Below are 22,358 nucleotides of genomic sequence, written 5' to 3' on the forward strand. Positions count from 1 at the left end.
TTTTAATGACATACTACCGAGAAAATAAAGACTAAACAACAGAAAAACCCAACCCTCTGCCTGTTTGAGTGGGGAATATATTCCTTCCTCTTCCTAAGTGTTCACTTAACATTCATGAGTGAGGCAAACCAACCAAGCATCCCCAGTACAGAGTAATTAAAATACAAATACTCATGACATTGGGTTTAGATGGCTCTGATGAAATGTAAAAGTTCCTGTACTCCTAACATAAATCTTAATTTACGTTATATTTTCATTTTTTCCTAGAAACAGAAAAGCCCAGTGTAACTGCATTTACTTGTGATAAATTACATCCTTATGCTGATGGTTTTGTATCAGTCACTGCCTTTACAATGAGCAAACACGGTCGTAAACTTAAAGGAGATAAGGCAGAAAGCATATTTAAGACAGAGCCAGCAAGTAAGTCTCATGTTTACTAACTTTTACTAACAAGGCAATGAACTAACGCAGGAAATAAATACTTCCTTATTTTAATTCATTATATTTTTATATTTTATTACTATTAATTTAAACAGCGAACTGATTAATGTTAAAAGAATTTTACTAACATTCTTAACATTAGTGTTTCATTTTGAACTATTTTATCTTAATCTGTTTTTAATTGTGTATTCGATATTGGTATTCTTTTTTCTAGACTTGATTTTTTTAAAAAACTTTCCCTATTCATTCTCAGTTCTTGATAAGATTTTTGAAAATATTTACCTTTTATTGTAAAGAGAACATTCAAATTACAGAAAATGGAGAGTTTGACAAAGAAGGCGTGAAAAATACTCATTTTCTGTGGCATGAATGACACAAAGACATGTAGAATACTACTGTTACATAGCTGCTTGGTTGCTAAACTCAGGATACCCAGGATACATCAGTGTTGATGTCTGTATCCATGTTTTGATTAGTTTGTATGTACATGTATACAGTCAGTTTCTGAGACTTCACATCAGAGTTGGTTGCAGCTCCCAAACGTGTGCCAACCCTTGCATTATCAGAAACAGTCTGTCTACCTTTCTGGGGCTCAGCTTTCTGCTTCCCCCATGGTCCTGATTCTTTCTTTACCATACATATCCTATTGATAATACTATTAGAAGAGCTGGAATAAATACAAATGTTGCAGAATAATGCAAAATGATGTGGATTAGGCCCTATTAAGACATTAATTCCTTTTTGTTGGCTTTTTTTCTTTTTTTAAACCTCAGAGATATAGCCCCTTACTGTTTTCATTCTTTGAGGGGAGGGGAAAAAAAAAAAAGTTGTTTCTCTTTATCTCATTTCTTCTAGTACATATTTAGGCTCTAGTTCCACCATCTCCAGATTCAACTAATATAAAGATTCAATTATAGGGCAACTATAATGGGTTATACGTGTTGAGATCCTGGATTAAAATTTTCTTTAATTGCATTGAGTGAGCAAAAATTATTTTGGGGAGGGAAAAATATTCTTTTTGTGCTAATGATGCTATGATACTTTAAAGTGGTGATTTTTTTTGTTGTTGTTAATATTAAGAGCAATTTAAAATCTCATTGTTTAGAGCTCCTGAAAATTATACAAAAGTGGATATATAAGAATCTGATTGCTCTCTTAAATCCACTTGCGTAGAGCTTTGGGAAATACAGAGCCCCGAAAGAGACTTCTGGCAGGGTGTTCTTTTGGATTTGAATCCTCTCCTCTGGAATGTACAGAGCTCCTGTATCCAATTTTATAGCTTATCCACGAGAACATTGGAATCTCCCTATTACTCTGGGTCATTAAGCTAATAAATTTTAGTTTATAGTTGAAAGAACACATGGATCAGAATTATCACCTGAAGTCTCTCAGGAAAAAAAGCCTACAGATTAAATGATATTATCCATTTGATCTGCTTAAGTCCTGTGCCTATAGCTCTCCTTAAACAGACTTAACTGTATCCCGAAATGGAAAACACTTTGGGTTTTTAGACAACCCTAATTTTGGCATGTTTGTGATTTTTCTCTCTCTGATGATCTAGTTTGAGCAAATTTATATTGCTTGACTTCTATAAAATATCATCCCAGATTGTCCTCACTTCGCTTTTCTCTAGTGCAAGTTAAAAAAACCCCAAACCCGTTAACTTAGGTGGAGAATACTACTAATCCTAGCGTGAATGTCTCCCACATGGCCTTACAGTTTAAATACCAGGTTTGCGAAGGATCCCACAGTTTCTAGGCCTTCATTCATATTTTAATTCCTCAGGTAGAATTTATAGTCCACAATATAAGTTTATAGGTCTAGAAACTAACCTCAGTTCCCTTATTTTTTGAGAAATAATGAGTTGTTTGCCTTTTTGAGTCAATGGTATTTATTAGACATTCTCCAGCTGTTACAGCAGCTGCTGACATGGTCAAACAGATACCTCAAGACTCTCCGTGATTTCCTGAATGAGAGAATGGTATCAGTAGAGTATTTGCCCTTTGATGTAGGAAAAACTACATTTTGTAAAATATTCTTTCCTTTTCTCCAAACAAACTGCCACAAGCAATGCTCTCCTTTGTCTTTCCTATCTTTCAAATTAGTTAAGTTTTCCTGATTTTTATGCCACTTGCATGGCAATGTGACACTTGAAGCAAAAGGATATGAAACCAAAGGATACTTTCCAAAATGTTCCCTTGGTAGGGAATTTCATTTACAGCCATTTTGGAACTCAAGTAGTCACATAGAAGGTTTTGTCTGTTCCCATATTTTGTCTGTTGTCTCATGTTGTTGAAATGAGAAAGTTGAGAGATGCAGTTGCTATGGTATTTGTCTTTGCATCCTGACCATTGCTAGAGCTCTGATATTCCCAGCCATTTCAATTCCAGTTTACAGCTATTCCAGTTCAGGTAAGCCTATGATTAACTTGAAATTGATTTGATTCATCTTGTTAAATTAGGATTGAAATTTTATGAAATCTCTTAAGAAAAAGGATGAAAAATAGACATGAACACATGCAATTGTTGAAATATTTGGCTTGAAATGCTTAAAATAGAACTATTAACACTTCTTCTGTGAACAGAACCACAGCGAGTGACTGACCTTCACGTAACATTGACAGCTGATAATGCAGTCCAAATTAAGTGCAGAAATCAAGAAGTGTTTGGTGAAAAAAAAATATTTGTATTGCTTTGGAATAATGAAAAAAAAAATAATTCCAGGGAGTGTTCTTTTGTAGAAGAAAATCTTTCTTATTTGACAAACTATTCATTTCAGGTATGTATGCTTATTAAGTTAAATATATAAAATATTGCTATATTCTCATTGTTTCAAGTGTATTATGCTTGCTTTCAGAATAAACACAAGTATGGTGTCAGAGGAGTTAATCTATGGATCTGAGTTGTAAAGTAGCTTCTTACTTGGGGACTGAGTGTAAATCAATTCAGATTCTGTCTGTGTCATGTCCTTATATCAACCTTTCACAGGCCAGTCCTTGTTTCCATATAAAATATGCCATCATCTGAGCTCCTTGTTTATGAATTCCCCTTTCCTGAATGCCTCCCGCTATTTTCTTTGTTTGGGTATTTCATTCTTTTGACTTTTGTTGTTTGCAAAGCCAGTGCCTCAGGACATCCCCTTGGGGCGGCCAATTACTTGGAATATTTTTGTATCCTGATAGTTCCTCTTGAAAAATTTAGGTAAGAAAGTAACTAGTGGGAGTTGCCTTCCTTTAGGACTCCTTTCAGGAACCACGTTCACTCATTTTCCACAATGTTTTTCCTGTTTCCTCTGTCCTTCTGAGGAAATGCAGTCTCAGAGAGCTTTAGAAGTCTGTGTCCTTTTGTTCTGAGGCTTTTGACGCTATTTTTCCTACAGATTCTGCTCAGAAGGCTACATACTTGGAAACCTAGATCAAGCTTCAGAAAGAGCAAAAGATGTTTATGTTGTCCCTGTGGTAGAGACCTCTTTTGTAAGCTTTTCTCACACCACTTTGCCTCACAGAAGAAACTGGCTTCTGGCTGGCTCCAAAGGCTGGCTTGCGCTGCCAACTTATTTTGCCCAGTTCTTACTGGAGAAACCAGTGGAAGTCCTATTGCCTTTACTAGCATCCAGGACAGGTTTTGATTTAATGATTTTTTTATTTTGATTTTGACCCTAACCACGGCAATCAGTTTCTGGCTTTCACTGTTTGAGAAGCTTGTTGCTTTCTTTCACTGCCATCTCTGCTGCTGCTCCAGATATTGCCGCTTTTTCACCATTCAGCAGCTGGCTTTCCTTCCAGCTGCAGCGTTCAGAAAGTGTCAGCACCCAGAACACAGCAGCCTTTTAGAGCAGTGAGGGGAAGCTGAGACTGAATTCTCTGAGTTATTAGGAAAGATTTCGCCTAAGGAATTGGATAGACTCAGTAAGAACTCACAGACTGCAGTCAGTGACAGTGCTGAAAACCTTTGTCCTTCCTTATCGGATGATTTGCTGCAGGACGATACTACCTTTTAAAACAATATTATTCAATACTGCTAGTATTCTCTACTGTTCAGTACTAAATCTTTAAGTCAAAATTAATCCTACGATTATTTTTTCTTTGACAGAAAGATGTAGCATATTTTAGGTGCAAACTTCAAGCTGCCTATTAGATATAATGGGATTTTCTGTTAAAGAAATTAAAAAGAATGGATTAATGGAAAATGTATTATAAAATATAAACTGATCAAAATAAAGTTAATATTTTAATGGCAGTTAAAGTATCTTAAAAGTTAATGTCAGGATAAAGCAGCTTATTTCACAAATTTATTTTGCTTTTATAAGTTAACTTTTTATATGTAACTTCCAGTATAGGGCCTTGTATTAATACCAGATTCAATTAAATATTTGCATATTTACTGATTAAGCAAATAAAATAATGATTTTTTACTACATATCACATTTTTTTCAGATTTGAGATAATATGTTGTAAAATGTATCTCCTATTTCACTAACATTTTTATTCAGTCGGCTACATATTTTTAGGACCTAGATCTTGCTACAACTTAGGTGGAAACCTGAGCTACACTGTAATTGGCTATACAAAGATTGACAGCAGATCCTGCTGCCAGTCAGGTTAATTCATTGAAAACAGATCTATTTTGAATACCCAACTTGTTTTTTTTTATTTTATGCACACATTTTTACTTCTCATATCTTAACATCTCTATTGTTCTTATGTGCTGCATACAGATCCTTGTGAATAATGGAAAATATGATGGAGAAACTACAGGTGGTCATGTAAAAACCAGATGTAAGTAAACACATATAGCATTTTTACTTTTGGACTTTTCTCAGCATCTATAATATAGTATAGAGTAATCGTGTAAATTTCAAACTCTATTATAATTCTTCCAAATTAAAAATCCTCCTATAGTTAATAGTTAATCTGCATTTGAAAACATAATATCCTTGATTAGGATTAGTGTAACAGATCATGTTCACAAGTCACTTTGGCTTCTTCAGAAAACATTCTAATGTGACTAGAAATTCATTCTTCTGACTTAAGTTATTCATTTTAGAATATTTTTCCTGTGTTCAGATCCTGCATTCCAGGAGCTGAATATCTGGCTTCTCAAGGAGACTCAGCTCCCGTGGAGTTTGTGTGTCCAATAACAAATACTATGAGAAAGTCAGAATATTGTAGACATGGATAGAGTAAGCTGCAGCACTACAGAAGGCTTAATTTTGGCAGACAGAACTTTACTTCTTACTTAACTAAAGTAACTCTAACCTTATGAGCCTGGAAGGCTTTTTCCACTGTGGTTCTTGGAGCTTTAGAGGCCCACGGTACTATTTACACACACTGCTTTTTACCTCCATGTCTGCCAGTGGAGTCTGACAGACAGCCAAAGGCCCCGGAACATATTAGAGGCTTAGAAAGCACATCACCTCCGTCCGCACAGGCACAGAAAGCACACCATGCCCTGCAGGGCCGTTCTTGCTATCGATGCACGCAGGGTCTCGGTCATGCCCAGCAGCGGCAGGGCCGGGCGTTCAGGCTCCCTGTGGTAGGTGCCCGGGCCTCTGTGGCAGAGGGCAAGGGGCAAGGAAGCAGGCAGTGCACCAGCCTTCCTGGTCCTGTCTTCTCTACCAGAGAGGGCCGCTGATTCCTGACTACTCAAGAAGTGCACAGTTAAGGAGCTCTGAGAAGCTTTAGCCTTTCACGAGATGTGCAAAGAACTTCACTGTCTCGGCCATCATCGCCTGATAACACAATGGAAGTCATTTTCACAGATCCTCCATTCGATGCCCACTAGAGGCAACCACCCAGTTAGTGACTTATGTTCAGCAGTCCTTCCCTTTGGCTGGTCTTTCTTCAGCAGGATTGGGTTGAGGGTAGGAAACGGAGGAGGAGGAAGCACTGCTTTCATGTGAATGTGCGGATATAGACTGGAGGGGAAAGATCCACAGGAGGGAACGCTGTTGTGGATGCTTGCAAGTGAGAAGTCCTATTTTGAACTCAATCCCAAACAATAGCTGCATTAGAGAAATTGGGCAAAAGACTTCATTTGAAGAGTACCTGTTACTGAAATATCCTGGTAGCACCGACAAGAGCTGACAGAAAAGGGGTTAAAAAGATTACAGGCAAATCAAGAAATACAGATAGGATTTATTTAGAAACAGATCTTTCTCTGCCCAAATACACGAGATGTCACATGTTACTTCTTGTAATGCGCAAATAACTAGAGTATGAGTCATTCCTGTAGCTGGGGAGACTACGCTTGGTGGCAGAGCGCCTCTGAGCTTGAGGAGCAGGCGCCCGCTCCCAGCCACCAGGCAGGGCTGCAGCCTCCGGGGTCGGGAGCAGCCAATAGCTCCGCTCAGCGAGTGCACAGTCCCACTCGCACGGAGCAGGGACGCACGTGCCGATGCCAAGGCGTTGGGTGAGTTGTAGCATTTTGACACATGGGGGTGAAGAAACTATTTGAAAGTTTTCTTAATGAAGAAATATATTTCCCTCCTTTGCTGTGAAGTTAAAAAGAAAAACTGGCTTCTGAAAAACAACTCTATTTAAAAACTTGTTTAAAAAGTTAGTTCTTTTCACAAAAATATTAAAAGTCAATGAGGCCTTGTTCTGGGATATATACAGATAAAAAAGTAAAATTCCTATGCTGTTGATTATTTATTCAAGACATAGTATATTTATTCTTTTTCTGTTACTAGACAATTCTAGGGCCTTGATTATATTCTTGGCATTCTTGATCATTGTGACCTCAATTGCTTTACTTCTGGTTCTGTATAAAATCTATGATCTTCACAAAAAAAAGCTCAGGTAAGCTTCACATTTCTCTCTCTTTTGTAAAAGTGTAGATTTTTTTTCTGTTTTTCAACAGTGCTTCACAGAATGTTACAAGTTTAATATTTCATTAATATTTGGAAGAGACATCTTTTCATTTTAACAAATAAAAGAAACTCAAAATCATTTTTGGTGGTTTGTCTGGCAATGCAAAGACAATGAATGGCATTAGAATCTCTTTGGTATATTCCTGTTCAGAGTGCAGAAGAACTGATGAGCTAGGACAGAATGTTTTCTCACTGTTTCTGTAAATAAATAGTCACAAGGATCTAGAAAACTTTTCGTTCATGTTTTAAGTTAAAATAAAATTAAAAAAACACTTTCTTAGAATGCTTTCAAATGCTGATTCACCTGAAACAATGTCTCAAAACTGCTTTCTTTATTATAGTCATCTCCAGGTGACTTGACAGTTACCCAAAACAGTGGATTGGGACAGAAAAATGGCTGTTGCCTTCTTGGCTGTTCCATAGCCGTGGAAAGCCAGGCCGACTGCTGCTATTGCTGTAGAGGCTGATGTTGCAATGTGGGAGGGGGCATTTACTGCTAGTAGAGAAAGAGGAGTTAGGGCAACTTCTTCTCAAACCTCTCAGCCTTCTGGCAATAGCAGAAGAGGCCAAACTTGTCTCTTCTAGAGGTCTTCCTCAGAGTCCTTTCTCTTCCCCTCATAGAGGGCAGAGAGCTGGTCTTGCTCAAGCCTCCAACTTTTATGTTTAGGGCAGCAAAATTAATTTTTGTGTACACTGCTCTAGAGGATCTGGCTTGTTCTTTGATATTTATTCTTTAAACTTAAATTGATTATACCTCCTGCATCTGCAAATTTTCTCTCACTTGTTTAGAAAGAGAAACAAAGACTGTGTGAATAGTCGCCCCAATCATTAGCAAGAAATTGAAGACATGCTTGATGCGGGTGATAGGCACAAAATCATGCAGCTGGTAGAGCTGTTTTATGAGGGTCCCTTGATTCTCTCACTTACTTGTGCTAAGCCTTTCCTGGCTCCTGCAGGAAGACAGGGATCCCAACCACCTCTGCCCCGTGACTATAAGTCCTAATCATAGCACTCCTGTTTCACAAAAGGGAGTGCAATGTGGTCTGATGATTACTGAACTGTCTTTGCGGTCATATATGAAGCTGCATTCATTTAACTCATTATCATATACGTTTCTTAGTAGTCAGAGCTCTTACAGATGCTTTTGCTTCTTACAGCAATTCTTCTGAAGATGTGAGCCTTGTTAGAGGTGAGTAATCTTTAATCTATATATCTAGCAAATGAAAATAAGGTATTAGTCACATGTCCTGTTGCCACTTTCGGATGGTTTACATTCTAGGTAATGGACATAGATTACAGATAGCAACATAAATCTCATTTGGAGAAAAAAATACATCAATAAATATATTCCATAAATACATTCCACAAGTATTTATATAAAAATGAACTGAAATTTTATCAGAATGTTTGGAAAACTCTTATTTATTATCTTATCATGAAAACAATTTTGTTATCCTAGATAATGGTCATAATATATTTAACTCTGAGAGTTTCTCCAAAATCTCATGTGGCTTCAACCAGAATTTCCCCTTTCTGTACACCTTCTTCAGAGCAAGAATTCAAACATAAGCCAATAGTTTATCACTGCAAAATTTTGAATACAATTTTTTAATTCAAAATTTTGAATTTTGATTTTTTTTTCAAATCCCAAAGACTGCAACCTAGCATTACATGCAACTTTTTTGTACAGGATTTCAGTGTGTATGAAGAAAGACAGAATCAGCTGATACCAGAAAGCTTCAAGAAAAAAACATTTATGGCATTCAAGCCCACAGAAATTAATTAAATGGGAAGTAATACCATATTGATATTCCTATCCATTTGGTTAGTCACATATAATTGTTAAAAAAAAAAAGATTATTTTAAAGGGTAATTAAAAGGGTAATTAAACATGAACAAATGGATTTATAATATAATTATGGATGTTACAACTTGTTCAATCATTGCTTTATCATTAAGTATGATATTACAGATTATTACAATTCAGAGAATAAGTTGGAGAAAATTTGGAAAAGTGGGCAAGACTTACTATATTTCAAGAGAAATGTTAGTAGGTTGTTTGTACAGTAATACATTTTTCCACTGCCAATAAATAGTCAAGCAGATTTGAAGCACAGGGCAGAACTGTGTAACTATTGTGCATTTGGGCTGTCTGTTGCTGTGACCCAAATGTGACAGTTGCCACTTTGTATAAAAGCTCTGTTGATGCAAAGTCCCTGCATGTGGCCTCTTCCTGATGTGTCCCCAGTTTTGTAAGAGAGCTGAAGAAGTTGTTATTCCCGTTTGTTCACAGAGAAGGCTCAGGTGGCAGCATTTCCTGAAAAATAAACATGGTTTAGTTCAATTAAATAGGCTTGTCCTTTTGTTAACTCATCTGACAATTTGAGCAATACATTTACTGAAATGTAATTTATGTTTTAAAAGCCAGTAAAGATAAACATTCAACATCTTTATGCAGTTAAAGATGATGAAAGGCAGCTTCTGAACATAGAACCAATACCTTCAGAACAGTTGTTGGAGACATACAAGAGGAAGATTGCGGATGAAGGAAGACTTTTCTTGGATGAATTTCAGGTTTGTCATTGGTTCAAAATATACCACAGACTTGCAGCCAGGTGTCCAGAAGATTTCTGTTCAGGAGCATGTCTAAAGTATATGTATTCACTATATATATAGTATGTATTTCCCTGTGTGTGTGTGTGTGTACACACATGTATAAAATCTCAAAATTAGAAGCGAAGTCTCATCTAAGATCAAATAAGGTCAAATATGGCTTCAGTTAATTTTGTTACCGAGTCCTCCCTTTTTTAGATGACTTTTTTTTCTGAAGGAGGTTTTCAGCAAAAGCATAAAAGGTACAGTCTAAATTCTTCTTACTCAAAATCATTTTTTGAGGCACATTTTGCAGAGTATTACTACATAGCCATGAGGATATAAATAATAAATAACCATAATTAATGGAAAATGGATTTCGTATTTATTTTAGATGACATGAAAGAAATATACGAAATAGTATGGTATGAAAAAGAATGTTATCTTCCAGACTATAATTAGCACCAAATTACTTTCATATGCATTTGTTTGTAAGTAGAAGCTATTTTAAATATATATGCTTACCTAATAAAAAAACCACTGTATTTTACAGAGTATTCCTAGAATTTTCACTAAGTTTTCAATAAAGGAGGCCAAAAAAAGCCATAATCAGAACAAAAATCGTTACATTGATATTCTTCCATGTGAGTATTTGTCACAATTTCTTCATGTTCTATTAATATTTGTTTTCACTTACATCAGTGCCTTGAGACAATATAATTATTTTGTTTTAAATGATTTAAACAGATGATCATAATCGTGTTGAACTCTCAGAGATACAAGGAGACCCAGGATCAGACTATATCAATGCAAGTTATATTGATGTGAGTGACTTCTGTTCATAAAATGTCACAGATACTACTGAAAAAATTCTGTAGTCTGTACATACCAAACACCTTTGATACTTTCCCTTTGAGTTCTTTCCATCTTTGTAACATATTTGGTATTATCGGACTTCTGCATATTGAAATCATTTCTGAAGTTGCAAATCTTTTCAAATTGTCCATACTTTCTTCTTAAAAGCTGAGTAACATTGTATGTTTTTATAGGGTTTCAAAGAACCAAGAAAATACATTGCTGCACAAGGTAATTTTTTACCTTAAAAAAATTCCATTTCTTTGTTCACTCACTTTTTGTTAGAAAGTAGTCCAATAGCCTTAATAAATTTAAAGAAAAATTGAAAGACTGACATTTTGAAATTTAATATCAAAAAGTTGCCGATGAATTTTGGCTTAGGGCATTTTTGTGAAGATGAACAAATTACACTTCACAGGCAGATTTGCCACGATGGATTGTTTCACACCAACAGTTTTTACGTTTCACAGCTATGGACTAAAAATATATATATGATTGTAGGCTAATGACAGCAGTCATAACAAAATCAAGTCTGTGGCTGTTATTTGTATGATCGCTGGTTAGCTTTTCAGACTGCATGGCTAATGATGTCAACAAGTTAAGGGCTTTTCTGTCCAACTGCACTTTTTGGAAAAAATCCCTTAAAATATCTCTTGCTAGGCCCCAAGGATGAAACCACAGATGATTTCTGGAGAATGATCTGGGAACAGAAGGCAACAATTATTGTCATGGTGACTCGCTGTGAGGAAGGAAACAGGGTGAGAAATATCCATCTATCCACCCATTTATCCATCCATTCATCCTTTGATCTGAAAATGAAGTTGGTTGTTGTGCTGTGGTGAATTACATTTTCTGCATAAGTACTTTGTTTTCATTCTTTGCTAGTCTCTATTTGTGGCAGAACCTATGTTGGAAAGCATACCAAAATGGTTTTGCCTTATGGACATTTTACTTCTCAGTCTTATCAGCAATGTCACTTTAATCACAGCTCTAAGGACCAGAGGGTGAGCTTCCAAATTACTGCTGATAAATCCAGATTAGAACTCTAGCTCCTCACTGACCTGTCACATTTGTTGCTTATAACAGGAATGGCTTGTGCTTTTTCCTGTCTGGTCTCTTCTAATATCCTGGCAATGCACTCAGTAAATTCTAGACAGGTTTTTTTTTTATCTGCTGTCCTTGCCCTTCCTTTAACAGGAAGGTTGGATGTTCTGGCTTGCTTTTTTTCCTTATTCCAGGTACAGCAGGAAGGGGAACTGGTATTTTGACTGCTTTAAAGATGGAAAGGTTGGCAGCATGCAGATTTACAGCATCCCCACACTGATGTTATAGGCAGGCAGGAGCAAAGTCCCTCATTGAAGACTGAAATATAAGCCACAGAAGGAGCTGCAAACTTTACCACAGCCTTCAGGCAACGGCAACAAGGACTCTGTAGTGGTTTTCACTTTGCCACTTAGTGTATAGGATTCTTTCCCATTTTATGCTCTAAGTGAATTCCATGGGGAAAATCTTCATGTTGGAGATGAGAACTGACGGATAATTGGAATTACTTGGCAGTGATAGCCTAAGCAGCAACAGCCTTTTCAGGAGAGGACAGGACCTATGAGAAGTTGGAAAACTGTACTGACTTACTAGTTATATGAAATCAGACTTTTCTCTAGCTCTTGCCTCTCTGTCACTTTGCTGTCATGCTGCTCACCAGCTAATTTCATGTTTTCATAGAACAAATGTGCCCAGTACTGGCCGTCAATGGAGAATGGCTCTGCAACATATGGTGACATTATTGTGAAGATCAATGAAAGTAAAGTGTGTCCAGACTATATCATTCAGAAACTACATATTACAAATGTAAGTTGACTTAGGAATGCAAGAATGCAAGAACTGCAATGTAAATTTAGAGTCTTAACAGTGGTACTTAGTGATTACCTAAAGCATGAGAGGAGTCCGCCAGCAAGGGAAGATGTTCTACTGATTCTTCCCAAGCAACATATAGTTTAAGAGAAAAACTTATAGATGAAAGGATTGTTAAGAACCCATAGTGGCATCCCCACAGTCTGACTCTGGTGAGAGAGTATGGTTTTGGCCTATGTTATGCTTTAAATCAGAAGTGTTTTTAAACTAAGCATATGCTGAGAGAGTATGGTCAGATAGCCACAGCAACTCCTGTTTCTTGACTGCAGAATTCTAGCCAAGCCGTCCTGGCTGCATTTTTCTTCACTGTATTTTCTTTGGTATAAATCTCCTTGTTGCATGTTCTCTTCAAAATATGAGAATGGAAACAGTCTGAATGGACTGCTGGTTTATTTTCAACCATGATCAATGGAAAAAAAATGCCATTGACATGTCTTTCTCATTCTGTTTTACAGTCATGCTTACCAAAATGTATGTTCTCTCCTTGAGTCTTAGCAACCCAAGACTAGATGTGCTGTAAGCCTTAATCAGGTGACTTAAAAAAGAGGGTCACTCTCTGTGATAAATGCAGGCTTTCCTATATCTACTTCTATTCTTGGTTACAATTAAAAAAAAATTTCTTTTAATCTGCAGTAGCCGTAGCAGACTATTCCCAGGACAGATGACAGAACTACCAACCAGTATGCCTTGAAGCACACAGAGCTATACACTGGCCAAATTATTTACAAACAGAGTGGGGAGACTTCTTATATTTTGTCATAGGCTAGCATGGACAGTAAAGTGTTTGTAAAGTGCTTGCAGCAATAGTTTGAACCTTTTGCTTGTCCTCTATTCAAGTTGTATATCCCTGATGCACAGCTCTTGACTACTATTTTTTAGTTAAAATTAGGTAAGAAAAATGTCTCAACCTGAGAAACTTTTGGGAGCACCAAATGACTATATACTGTTTGAAATTTCTGTTACAGCATTTAGTGGCTGTTTTCCTTTTTTTTTTCTTCTGCTTTGTAAATCTACATTTGATTTTGATATTTTATAAAAAAGCACATCTCACTTTTTCCAGGGAAGGGAAAGGACAGCTGGAAGAGATGTCACTCACATTCAGTTCACAAGCTGGCCAGATCATGGAGTCCCTGAGGATTCGCATCTTCTTCTCAAACTCCGGCGCAGAGTTAATGCTCTCAGCAACTTTTTTAGTGGCCCAATAGTGGTTCATTGCAGGTAAATATTAAAAAGAAAATGAAATTATGTTAAATGTTAAATAAACATGAAATGAAGTTATTCAGAAAAAGGGAGCTGGCAAAGGTCAGTAATATCTGGCTGATCCCACATCTTGTGACTTGCTTACTCAAGAGTGAGGCTACTAAAGATGCATAAAAAAGCCTGTTTTTTCTGCAAGATCAGTTCCCATTCAAGTTGACTGAAACTGAGGATACGCAGACTTCTGGAAAGCAGCCAGATAAATGTCAGGCTACTCTGGCTACCAGCACCATGTTTTAAAATATTGTCCTTATTTTCATTAAAAGTTATTTAAAATACAAATCCATCATTTTTTGTATTGCTGAGTAATTTATAACAAGAACTGTTTTCAGTTGTTTCATCTCCCATTGTTCCAAGAGTTTTCACTTTCACTCTCTCACTCACTGCTCCCCTTTTGGAATGGGACCGAGCGATACCATTACCTCTCGATAACCATCTCCCTTTGGGCTTTCCAGTGCTGGTGTTGGGCGCACTGGAACATACATTGGAATTGATGCAATGCTGGAGGGGCTCGATGCCGAAGGCAGAGTGGATGTTTATGGCTATGTTGTGAAGCTGCGTCGGCAACGATGCCTCATGGTTCAAGTAGAGGTATCTCGCTAAAATCCATTTCACTTAAAGCTCTGCTTTGTTAATGCTTCATCAGTATTTCTTGAGGAAAAGCGCTCTTGTCAGTCTTGGGTGATGCTTAAGTTCAATTGAAGCTGTTTAGAGAAAATACAGCTCTGAAAAGATATTAAGAGAGAGAAAAACTTCCAAAAAAAGTTTTCAGCTTTAGAAACGTCCACATTTTAAATTCAGACTTTAGAAAAAGAAGGTAAGAGCATTTTAGATTCAGTAGTCCAGCTTTTGGCATGCAACTCAGATGTGAAGGGGCAAAGTTGAACTTGCAGAGTCAAACAATTTCCATATTGTAAAAGTTGTGTGGGATTTTCAGTTGAGTTGAGAATACAGTAAAAGTCAAGGACTGATGAGATGTATACTTGTAACTTATTTAGGCGTTTTAAAGATCTTTCAGATCTTAATTATGTATTTCTTAAATGACATTACATATATTTGCAGAACACCTTTCATCCAACATACAGGTTTGCTCCAAAATGTTTAATTAATAGAAAGCCACTGTGATTTTTAATAGTTGTATTTAATGCCACTTTAATGTTTAATATTGTTACCACAAATAACATCATGTGAGTAGTAGCTTCTTATAATGGTTTTAAAAAGTCATATGATTTTTTTTGTCATTAATAACTTCATTTTTAAACACTTAAAATGGGAAACACCAGTCACAGTACATCCTCATCCATCAAGCACTAGTGGAATACAATCAGTATGGAGAAACCGAGGTCAGTCTTTCAGAACTGCATTCCTACCTTACAAATCTGAAAAGGAAAGATCCTCCAAGTGATCCTTCTCTGCTGGAGGCAGAGTTTCAGGTAAATATAACAGTGCCATAGCTAACTTCACTGGCTTAAATTAGAAATTGCCTTGCACAATAGTCATGAGAAAGAGATACCATACATAACAGATCACTTCTGTGCTATTTTATTTCTCTGGCATAGATGCAGTTTCTTCACCTTCATGAAGAAACTTGTAAAGTAATGAAATTGTATTCCTGCTTTTGATATTAATATTTTTCATAAAGTTTAGGGGAATTGAATGATTACTTGTGTCTGTGTGCATGATTTCTTGTGACATTGTATATGGTATAGTGAGCATTTTTAAACTGTAGTCCAAATGTGACCAAAGTTTATAGAATTAAAATAGGAAGTGAGGCACTGGGAGATGAAGATAGGTTATGGCTGTCCAGAGGGGACCATGATCCCCTGAACCATATTTATCAACCATAATCCCAAACATCCTATTTCTTTAGAGGCTGCCCTCCTATAAGGGATGGCGGACACAGAACACTGGGAATCGAGAGGAGAACAAAAGCAAAAACAGGAATGCCAACACAATTCCATGTGAGTATATTCCATGAACTTTCCGTTATTTTCTGTTATCTTCAAAGAAAACCTATTAAATTTTGAATAGAATAAGGCAGTAAATTACCTTATTGAGATATATGTCTGATTTGTTAATTTTCTAAACATTGTAAAATTAGAAACTTCTTATAATGTTTTAAAAAAGAAAATAAGATCTTTTAACATATGAATTCTTAAGAGTGTTTAATTTTATTTCCAATAAAGTGGACTTTGTTTGGCAGGTTCTTGTTGATGGACTAACCTTCTATCTGCAGTTTCTATTAAAATATCGCTAGCATGGAACCATCTGTCTTTTTCTCTGGTGAAAATAAAGAACTAGATCTTAGTGACACTGTCACTAAGAAAAACTTGGCTCACTATATGGATACAGTGCACCCCAAAATGCCTGTAGTTCACTTGGGTATTATGTGAGGAGAGGAGAGGAGGAGCCCTGGTGAGTGGGAAACTGGAGGAGTCTTTCTCTAATCCAGACTTCTCCCAGGTTAGCTTTTGACATTACCCAGTGTGGAGCAGGCCTCAGCCCTCACCTATGAGATCCTTCCTCCTCACACCTTTGGCCTTCTCCCAGTAAGGATGCTGCTGCCTGAGACCTGGTCTTGGCTTGTGTTGCAAGAGTTTTGCAGAATCAGCCCTCAGCTCCCTGACTCCCTTCCCCTGATGAGAGAGTAAAAAAAGACTGAATATCTGGTAGCATGACCCCAATTCAGAAACTGATACAATCCAAGGTCAGTGGGCAAGCTCGTCTTTCCTCCACTCCCAGAGCAAAGTGACTAAACCACAAGGAAATCCAGACCACTATGTGTGTGGCCATATTCACCCAGTAATAAAAACAGCGCTTGGGATTCCCTGGAGAAAGCAGGAGGGTAATGACACAAGTGGGGACGGCCACCCTCAAATGCTATATCTGAGCAGCAGTGCAGCATCGTGGTGATGCTTTGTCTTATGCAGATGACTTTAACCGAGTGCCAATCAGGCGCGAAGAGGAACAAAGTAAGGAGAGTGAACGTGATTCAGATGATTCCTCAGATGGGGACAGCGATTGTGAGGAATCAAGCAGATACATCAATGCTTCCTTCATAACTGTATGTATTTAGAGGATGCATTATAAGTATTTCACAAGCTTTCAACTAAAACTTGCTGATAACTATATGCTAACTTGTGCCTTTATTCTCTTGTTGACTTCACAAATAGAATTGCATTAACCTGAATAGGGAAGGAAGATCTGACATTTGACTGGCAAAACCCTTTAATAGTCTTAATCATCAAAATCTTCCCAATTTTGGTGCAGGAGTAAGATGGAGCGTTTTCCCTTACATAGTCCTAGACCATGCTATCACCAAAAAGTGATAAAAAACACAGAAAAGGGTTTGTTTTTTATGTTTAAAATCACTGAATTTCAGCTGGCCTAGGAGTACCCTATATTTCTATGAGAGGGCATTTGCCTATGTACAAATTGATCCATATTAATATTTTCACTGTGAGTGAAACATGAGTATAGTCATTTGCATATACAGAACTGTACTAGTGAAAACTGAGGCCAGGATTATTTTGGTATAATATTTACTTCTAGAAGAAAGAGAGCAGCTACTGGTCACTAATGAAGATAATTGTGTATGAAATTATCAGATAAATTATAGTTATCTGAATTCTTTAAAATGAAACACAGTTAGGATGTCTATTTAGAGTAAATGTATTTTTACTTTTGGATATTTCAGTGTGAACTGACTGGCTCATCAACTCTGTTGTATGGGATAAACTTAATTTGTTAGAAGACTAATAACAGCTGTGCAGAATTAAATCCTTGTTTTAGCCCTTAAAAACATGATCTGTACATAAGGGCAGGCTGAACTCTCTCCCACTGCAGCATGGGTATGTCTTGGTGTCACTCTAGAGTAATATTTTAAGGAGGATTCAGTTTAATGTCGTTCGGCTCTTATTGTTCCTATAAGATCACTGCCTACTGTGACAGGCATATCTTCCCCAGAACAAAAGGGATCATCAGTGTATTTCACTGAGTAGTCTTTAAATGACAATGACTTCTGTTGCATGAAAATAGCATTTTGGATGAATTTAAGGAAAAGATGTTCAAAATTTCTTTCTTAGGGCTATTGGGGTCCAAAAGCCATGATTGCAACTCAGGGACCACTGCAGGAAACAATCGCTGACTTCTGGCAAATGGTCTTCCAAAGAAAAGTCAAAGTCATTGTTATGCTGACAGAGCTGAAAGAAGGAGATCAGGTGAGGAAGGCATGATCTTCACACTGACACCTTAACAGTCCTCTGTGTGCAAAGAAAACACTCGACTGCAATCTTTTATTCCCTTCCTCCATTTAAAAGTCTTTCATCTGATGAGAAATTTTCTAATATAATTTGTTCTATTATTTACCTTCTCAATTTACCATCTACTGAATTTTTGAGGAAAAGAGTTGCTTGATGATGTATTGTAGAATACAGTGAAACTCCTACTACTTTAAAGTGAATGACATCTGTAAGTGCATATAAAAAGTAAAATAAAAGCAGATTCAAAAAGCATTGACTTCTACTTTTATGTATTTTAGGAACTCTGCACACAGTACTGGGGAGAAGGAAAACAAACGTACGATGGCATAGAAGTACAAATGACAGATGTTAACTGTTGCCCTAGCTATACAATACGTGCATTTGATGTTACGCACCTGAAGGTAAAAGCTTTTTTGAAAATTACAAAAGGAAATTTTGCATTTCTTAGAAACTTAGCCTACAGTAAAGAAAGATAAGGGACAGTTCCTACCACACTTACCTCCAGCTCTAAGAAATGGAAGTATCTTTCTGTTGTGGACCAGCAGCCAATCATGATATACAGTGTAAGTTAACTCAGATTTCCAGTTTGGTGATTTACTGAGAGGGTGGTAGAGGATGCTAAGAAGGTGAGCTCTCTTTTGTACTTGGAGCAAAGCATGGACGTCTACCTATTTCATGTTCATAGAAAGGCAAAATTTACATCACCATGCAGTTCCCCAGGAACTTTATTTTGCTTTATTTTGTAAATCACCTGCAACAGATGTACTATGTGAATATTTGCTGTTAGTGTGAATGTTGATTATGTCTCCACTGCTGTTTTGCAGAGGAAAGAAACACAGAAAGTGTATCAGTATCAGTACCACAAGTGGAGTGGCTCGGATGTTCCTGAAAACCCCAAAGACTTAATCAACATGATTCTAAACCTTAAACAAAAAGTTCCAACTAGACCAGGCTCCGAGGACAATAGAGGCAACCGCAGTGTCCCGATTGTCGTCCATTGTCGGTAGGTGTGAATTCAGCACATACGTTAACCTAGTACTAAACTCTAGATATATTTAGCAACTGCATTTTTGTAATTCCCACCTTTTCCCAAAAGCCTTTTTATGTGCCTGGAGACTCAGTTCTCCCTGGAAGATTTCTTGAATAGCTCAAAACTGACCTTTTTGATTGCAGTGCTGAAAAGTGAGCACTCCTCTCTTTGGCAAGAGTGAGAGTGAAGTAGGATGTTGGAGCTAGTTGCTCTTGCCTAGTACATGTATTGTGAGAAGAAATGCCAGGTCAGAGTGCTCTGTAGCGTACTACTAATGAGGATCCTGCAGAGCTTTTATTTCATCTCTCACCCCAGTGCAGAAACCTGCTTTTTTAGGACCATGTTTCCAGGTATAGCCATGCATACCATCTAAAACAGAATAATCCTGGCTAACAGTTGCTGACACCATAGGACTGAAGTTTTTAATTTCTCTCTTTCCCCTTAAATGGTCATGTGAGATCCAGGTAGAATTTAGATAAAGTAGCTAGGCCTTGTTTGTGCCCTGCAAATATTTTTAGTTATAACAATTTCGGTCCAGTTAAAAATGTTTTGGAAATGTAATTCATTATACAGTCTTTGAAATAAATCTAACATTTAGTTACAGGTCTTGCTGATTTTACATTTTAAAAATGTGTATCTTTTTCTAGTGACGGATCCCAGCAAACTGGTGTATTTTGTGCTTTAATGACCCTCTTGGAAAGTGCAGAAGTAGAAGAAGTAATAGATGTCTTCCAAGTAGTAAAAGCTCTTCGACGCACCAGGCTGGGAGTGGTCTCCACCTTTGTAAGTAAATCTTATAAATTACAAGGATAAGCTAAGAGATTACTTGCCACAGTCAGGAATATCTTTGTAACCTCATGCATGGTTTCTGTGTAGGGAATGCTAATTGTAATGAGGACATTCACAGCCATTCATCACTACTTGGGAATTGGCCAGTATTGATGAGCATGAAGGAGTTTGTGAGATGTCCAGAGCTGCAATTCTGTAACATCTTTGTGGAAGGGTACATGTTGTAAAATTATAAATTGAATCAATTGAGGTTTCTGCAGTTGCTTAAGGGACTGACATGCCCAGTGTCCCTTAATTTCTGCAGAGTTGAAAGTCTAATTCATTTGAGAGCTTAGGAGCCATCAACTTATTTCATTGTAAAGCACCCTAGAGGAATTGCAGCTCTGTGGCGTACACTGTGTATTTACTATCCAACAAACCACCTAGGTTTGGTCACTGTGCAGCAAATTAGTAGATAACTCTCCTCGAGTTCTTACAATATGGGTTGACTACAAGTTAGATACTCTGAAAAACATATTTTTGGAACTCTGCCTTGTAAACTAAGAAGTACTTAGTGACTCTTAATTGAGAACATCTGATATAAGCAGTTACAGAGGCATTACATAAATGTGAAATTAGAACTAAACCATAGACCAACCACCTGTAGGCCAAAAAGCTGTGGAATCTGCTTCGTATATGATCCTCCATGTTCAACTAAGTGCTGCATTTCCAAGATTTAATAAAAAAAAGGAAGAAAGCGCTCATTCTCATGTAGTGGACATTGCATTCATCCCAATCCCTTCTCTTTTTTCTATTAGGAACATTATCAATTTCTGTATGACACCATTGCCAGCACCTACCCTGCACAGAATGGACAAATAAAGAAGAACAGCCAGCAGGAAGATAAAGCTGAATTTGGCAATGAAGTAGAAAAAACAGATCAGGAAGCTGATTTGATCACTATTGATCTTACCCCTTCAATGCCAGAGAGAAATGGGGCTTCTGAAGCATGTGAAGATTCTAAAGCTGCAGATAGCACTAAGGAAACAGAAAGCTCTACAAATGGTCCCACAACTCCAGTTTTAACTTAGAGGCTATATTAAAAATATGCATGCGTTGATTTTCATGTGCAAAAAATCTTAAACAAAATAGGAAGTATTTGATTTCTTCCTCTTCGCCCTTTTTTTGGAAAACATTTACTGTTATATCAATTTTTCAAAGGTACACAATTGTCAGAATACTTGAAAATAGTAGAGAGTGACAAAGAACTGTGAAAATTTATTTTTTTGTGTAGATTTGCATTTAATACTTCAAAAAATGTCTTCACTATTTTATACTTTTTAAAATATGTACAGTGTAATACTATGCTCTCATGTTGAGCAGTGGGAAGGAATTTTTTTTTAACTTTTGTAATAAGGAAAAAAGATGATCTCAGAACACCAAATGTAGTGTGTTGCAAGTACAGGTCTGTCTTCAAAACTCCTAGCAAGTAAATTAACCTTACAAGCAAGAGTATATAATAGAATTTCAAAAGTGCTTAGCAAGCACTGCTTTCATTAAATTCTGTGGAACTTGTGTAACTTTATCAAGCAATCTTAAATGCTTATCATTTACACGGTGTATCAATTCCAAGGAAGTCAGACTTTCTGAGCATCTGACCCATCATCCTTTCAAATCAATGTGGATTATAAGCTTTGCATTTTTCTAACTTGCCTCAAGATGTCCTTGTTGCTCCACATAAATTCATCTGAGATTTCAATATTAGACTCAAAGAGGAAAGTTTGGAGAGTGGCATGCTGAATGACTGCAAAAATTCTGATAGAAAATGCATTGAGTTGACTTTGAGAGCTTGAAATACTGTGTGCTGGCACATGTGTCTTATGCTTATATTCTGTAATTTAAAAAGAATACTTCCCTGAAATTGCCTGTGCATTAAAGAGTCTTGTGCAACTTATAGTACATGCTTCCCCCCGCCTCCAAATATTGTAGATTTTAGAGGGATTTTTTTTTTGAATGATGAGGTTTTGTTTGTTACTGTTGTGATAATTTTACTATATCCTACTGGATTTTAGCTTAACATTTTTAAAATAAATAAAAAGGACAATAGTTGAGATGGTGGAAATTATTTTTTTCTACTGGACTGTGTAAACCGATCATTTTCTTCTAGATGCACAAAGTCTTGTGTTCTCCAATGCGTGGAGTTTTCAGCAGAAAAACACACCATTTAATTTTTATAAAACTGTGTGAACCTAGGTAATTGTTCTAATCCTGTCATTACAGACGAAAGAAAACCCCTTCATTCTTCTGTTGCTTGAAGTCATTAAAGGCACAGTCACTCAAGAGGCTTAGGGCTTCTAATTTATCACTGCATA

At 36.9% G+C, this 22,358-nt stretch overlaps 1 protein-coding gene across 4 annotated transcripts in view; it reads left to right on the forward strand.

The window, feature by feature from the left end:
• The window catches only part of PTPRC (protein tyrosine phosphatase receptor type C), a 67,817-nt gene extending 45,720 nt beyond the window's left edge, over positions 1-22,097 (forward strand). For all 4 annotated transcript variants that reach the window (XM_064515778.1, XM_064515779.1, XM_026118933.2 and 1 more), the window contains 21 exons: positions 268-420; positions 3,026-3,219; positions 5,158-5,218; positions 7,132-7,240; positions 8,469-8,500; positions 9,770-9,885; positions 10,457-10,547; positions 10,651-10,727; positions 10,953-10,989; positions 11,419-11,516; positions 12,481-12,606; positions 13,730-13,887; positions 14,382-14,517; positions 15,210-15,359; positions 15,797-15,887; positions 16,857-16,990; positions 18,012-18,146; positions 18,467-18,589; positions 19,013-19,191; positions 19,866-20,001; positions 20,805-22,097. In XM_064515778.1, the coding sequence (XP_064371848.1) occupies positions 268-420; positions 3,026-3,219; positions 5,158-5,218; positions 7,132-7,240; positions 8,469-8,500; positions 9,770-9,885; positions 10,457-10,547; positions 10,651-10,727; positions 10,953-10,989; positions 11,419-11,516; positions 12,481-12,606; positions 13,730-13,887; positions 14,382-14,517; positions 15,210-15,359; positions 15,797-15,887; positions 16,857-16,990; positions 18,012-18,146; positions 18,467-18,589; positions 19,013-19,191; positions 19,866-20,001; positions 20,805-21,077 (2,609 nt within the window). In that variant the 3' untranslated portion in view covers positions 21,078-22,097. The remainder of the gene's footprint in view (positions 1-267; positions 421-3,025; positions 3,220-5,157; positions 5,219-7,131; positions 7,241-8,468; positions 8,501-9,769; positions 9,886-10,456; positions 10,548-10,650; positions 10,728-10,952; positions 10,990-11,418; positions 11,517-12,480; positions 12,607-13,729; positions 13,888-14,381; positions 14,518-15,209; positions 15,360-15,796; positions 15,888-16,856; positions 16,991-18,011; positions 18,147-18,466; positions 18,590-19,012; positions 19,192-19,865; positions 20,002-20,804) is intronic.
• The last annotated feature ends 261 nt before the right edge of the window (positions 22,098-22,358 follow it).

The sequence above is a fragment of the Dromaius novaehollandiae genome, chromosome 8, assembly GCF_036370855.1.
Source record: "Dromaius novaehollandiae isolate bDroNov1 chromosome 8, bDroNov1.hap1, whole genome shotgun sequence".
NCBI lineage: Eukaryota > Metazoa > Chordata > Aves > Casuariiformes > Dromaiidae > Dromaius > Dromaius novaehollandiae.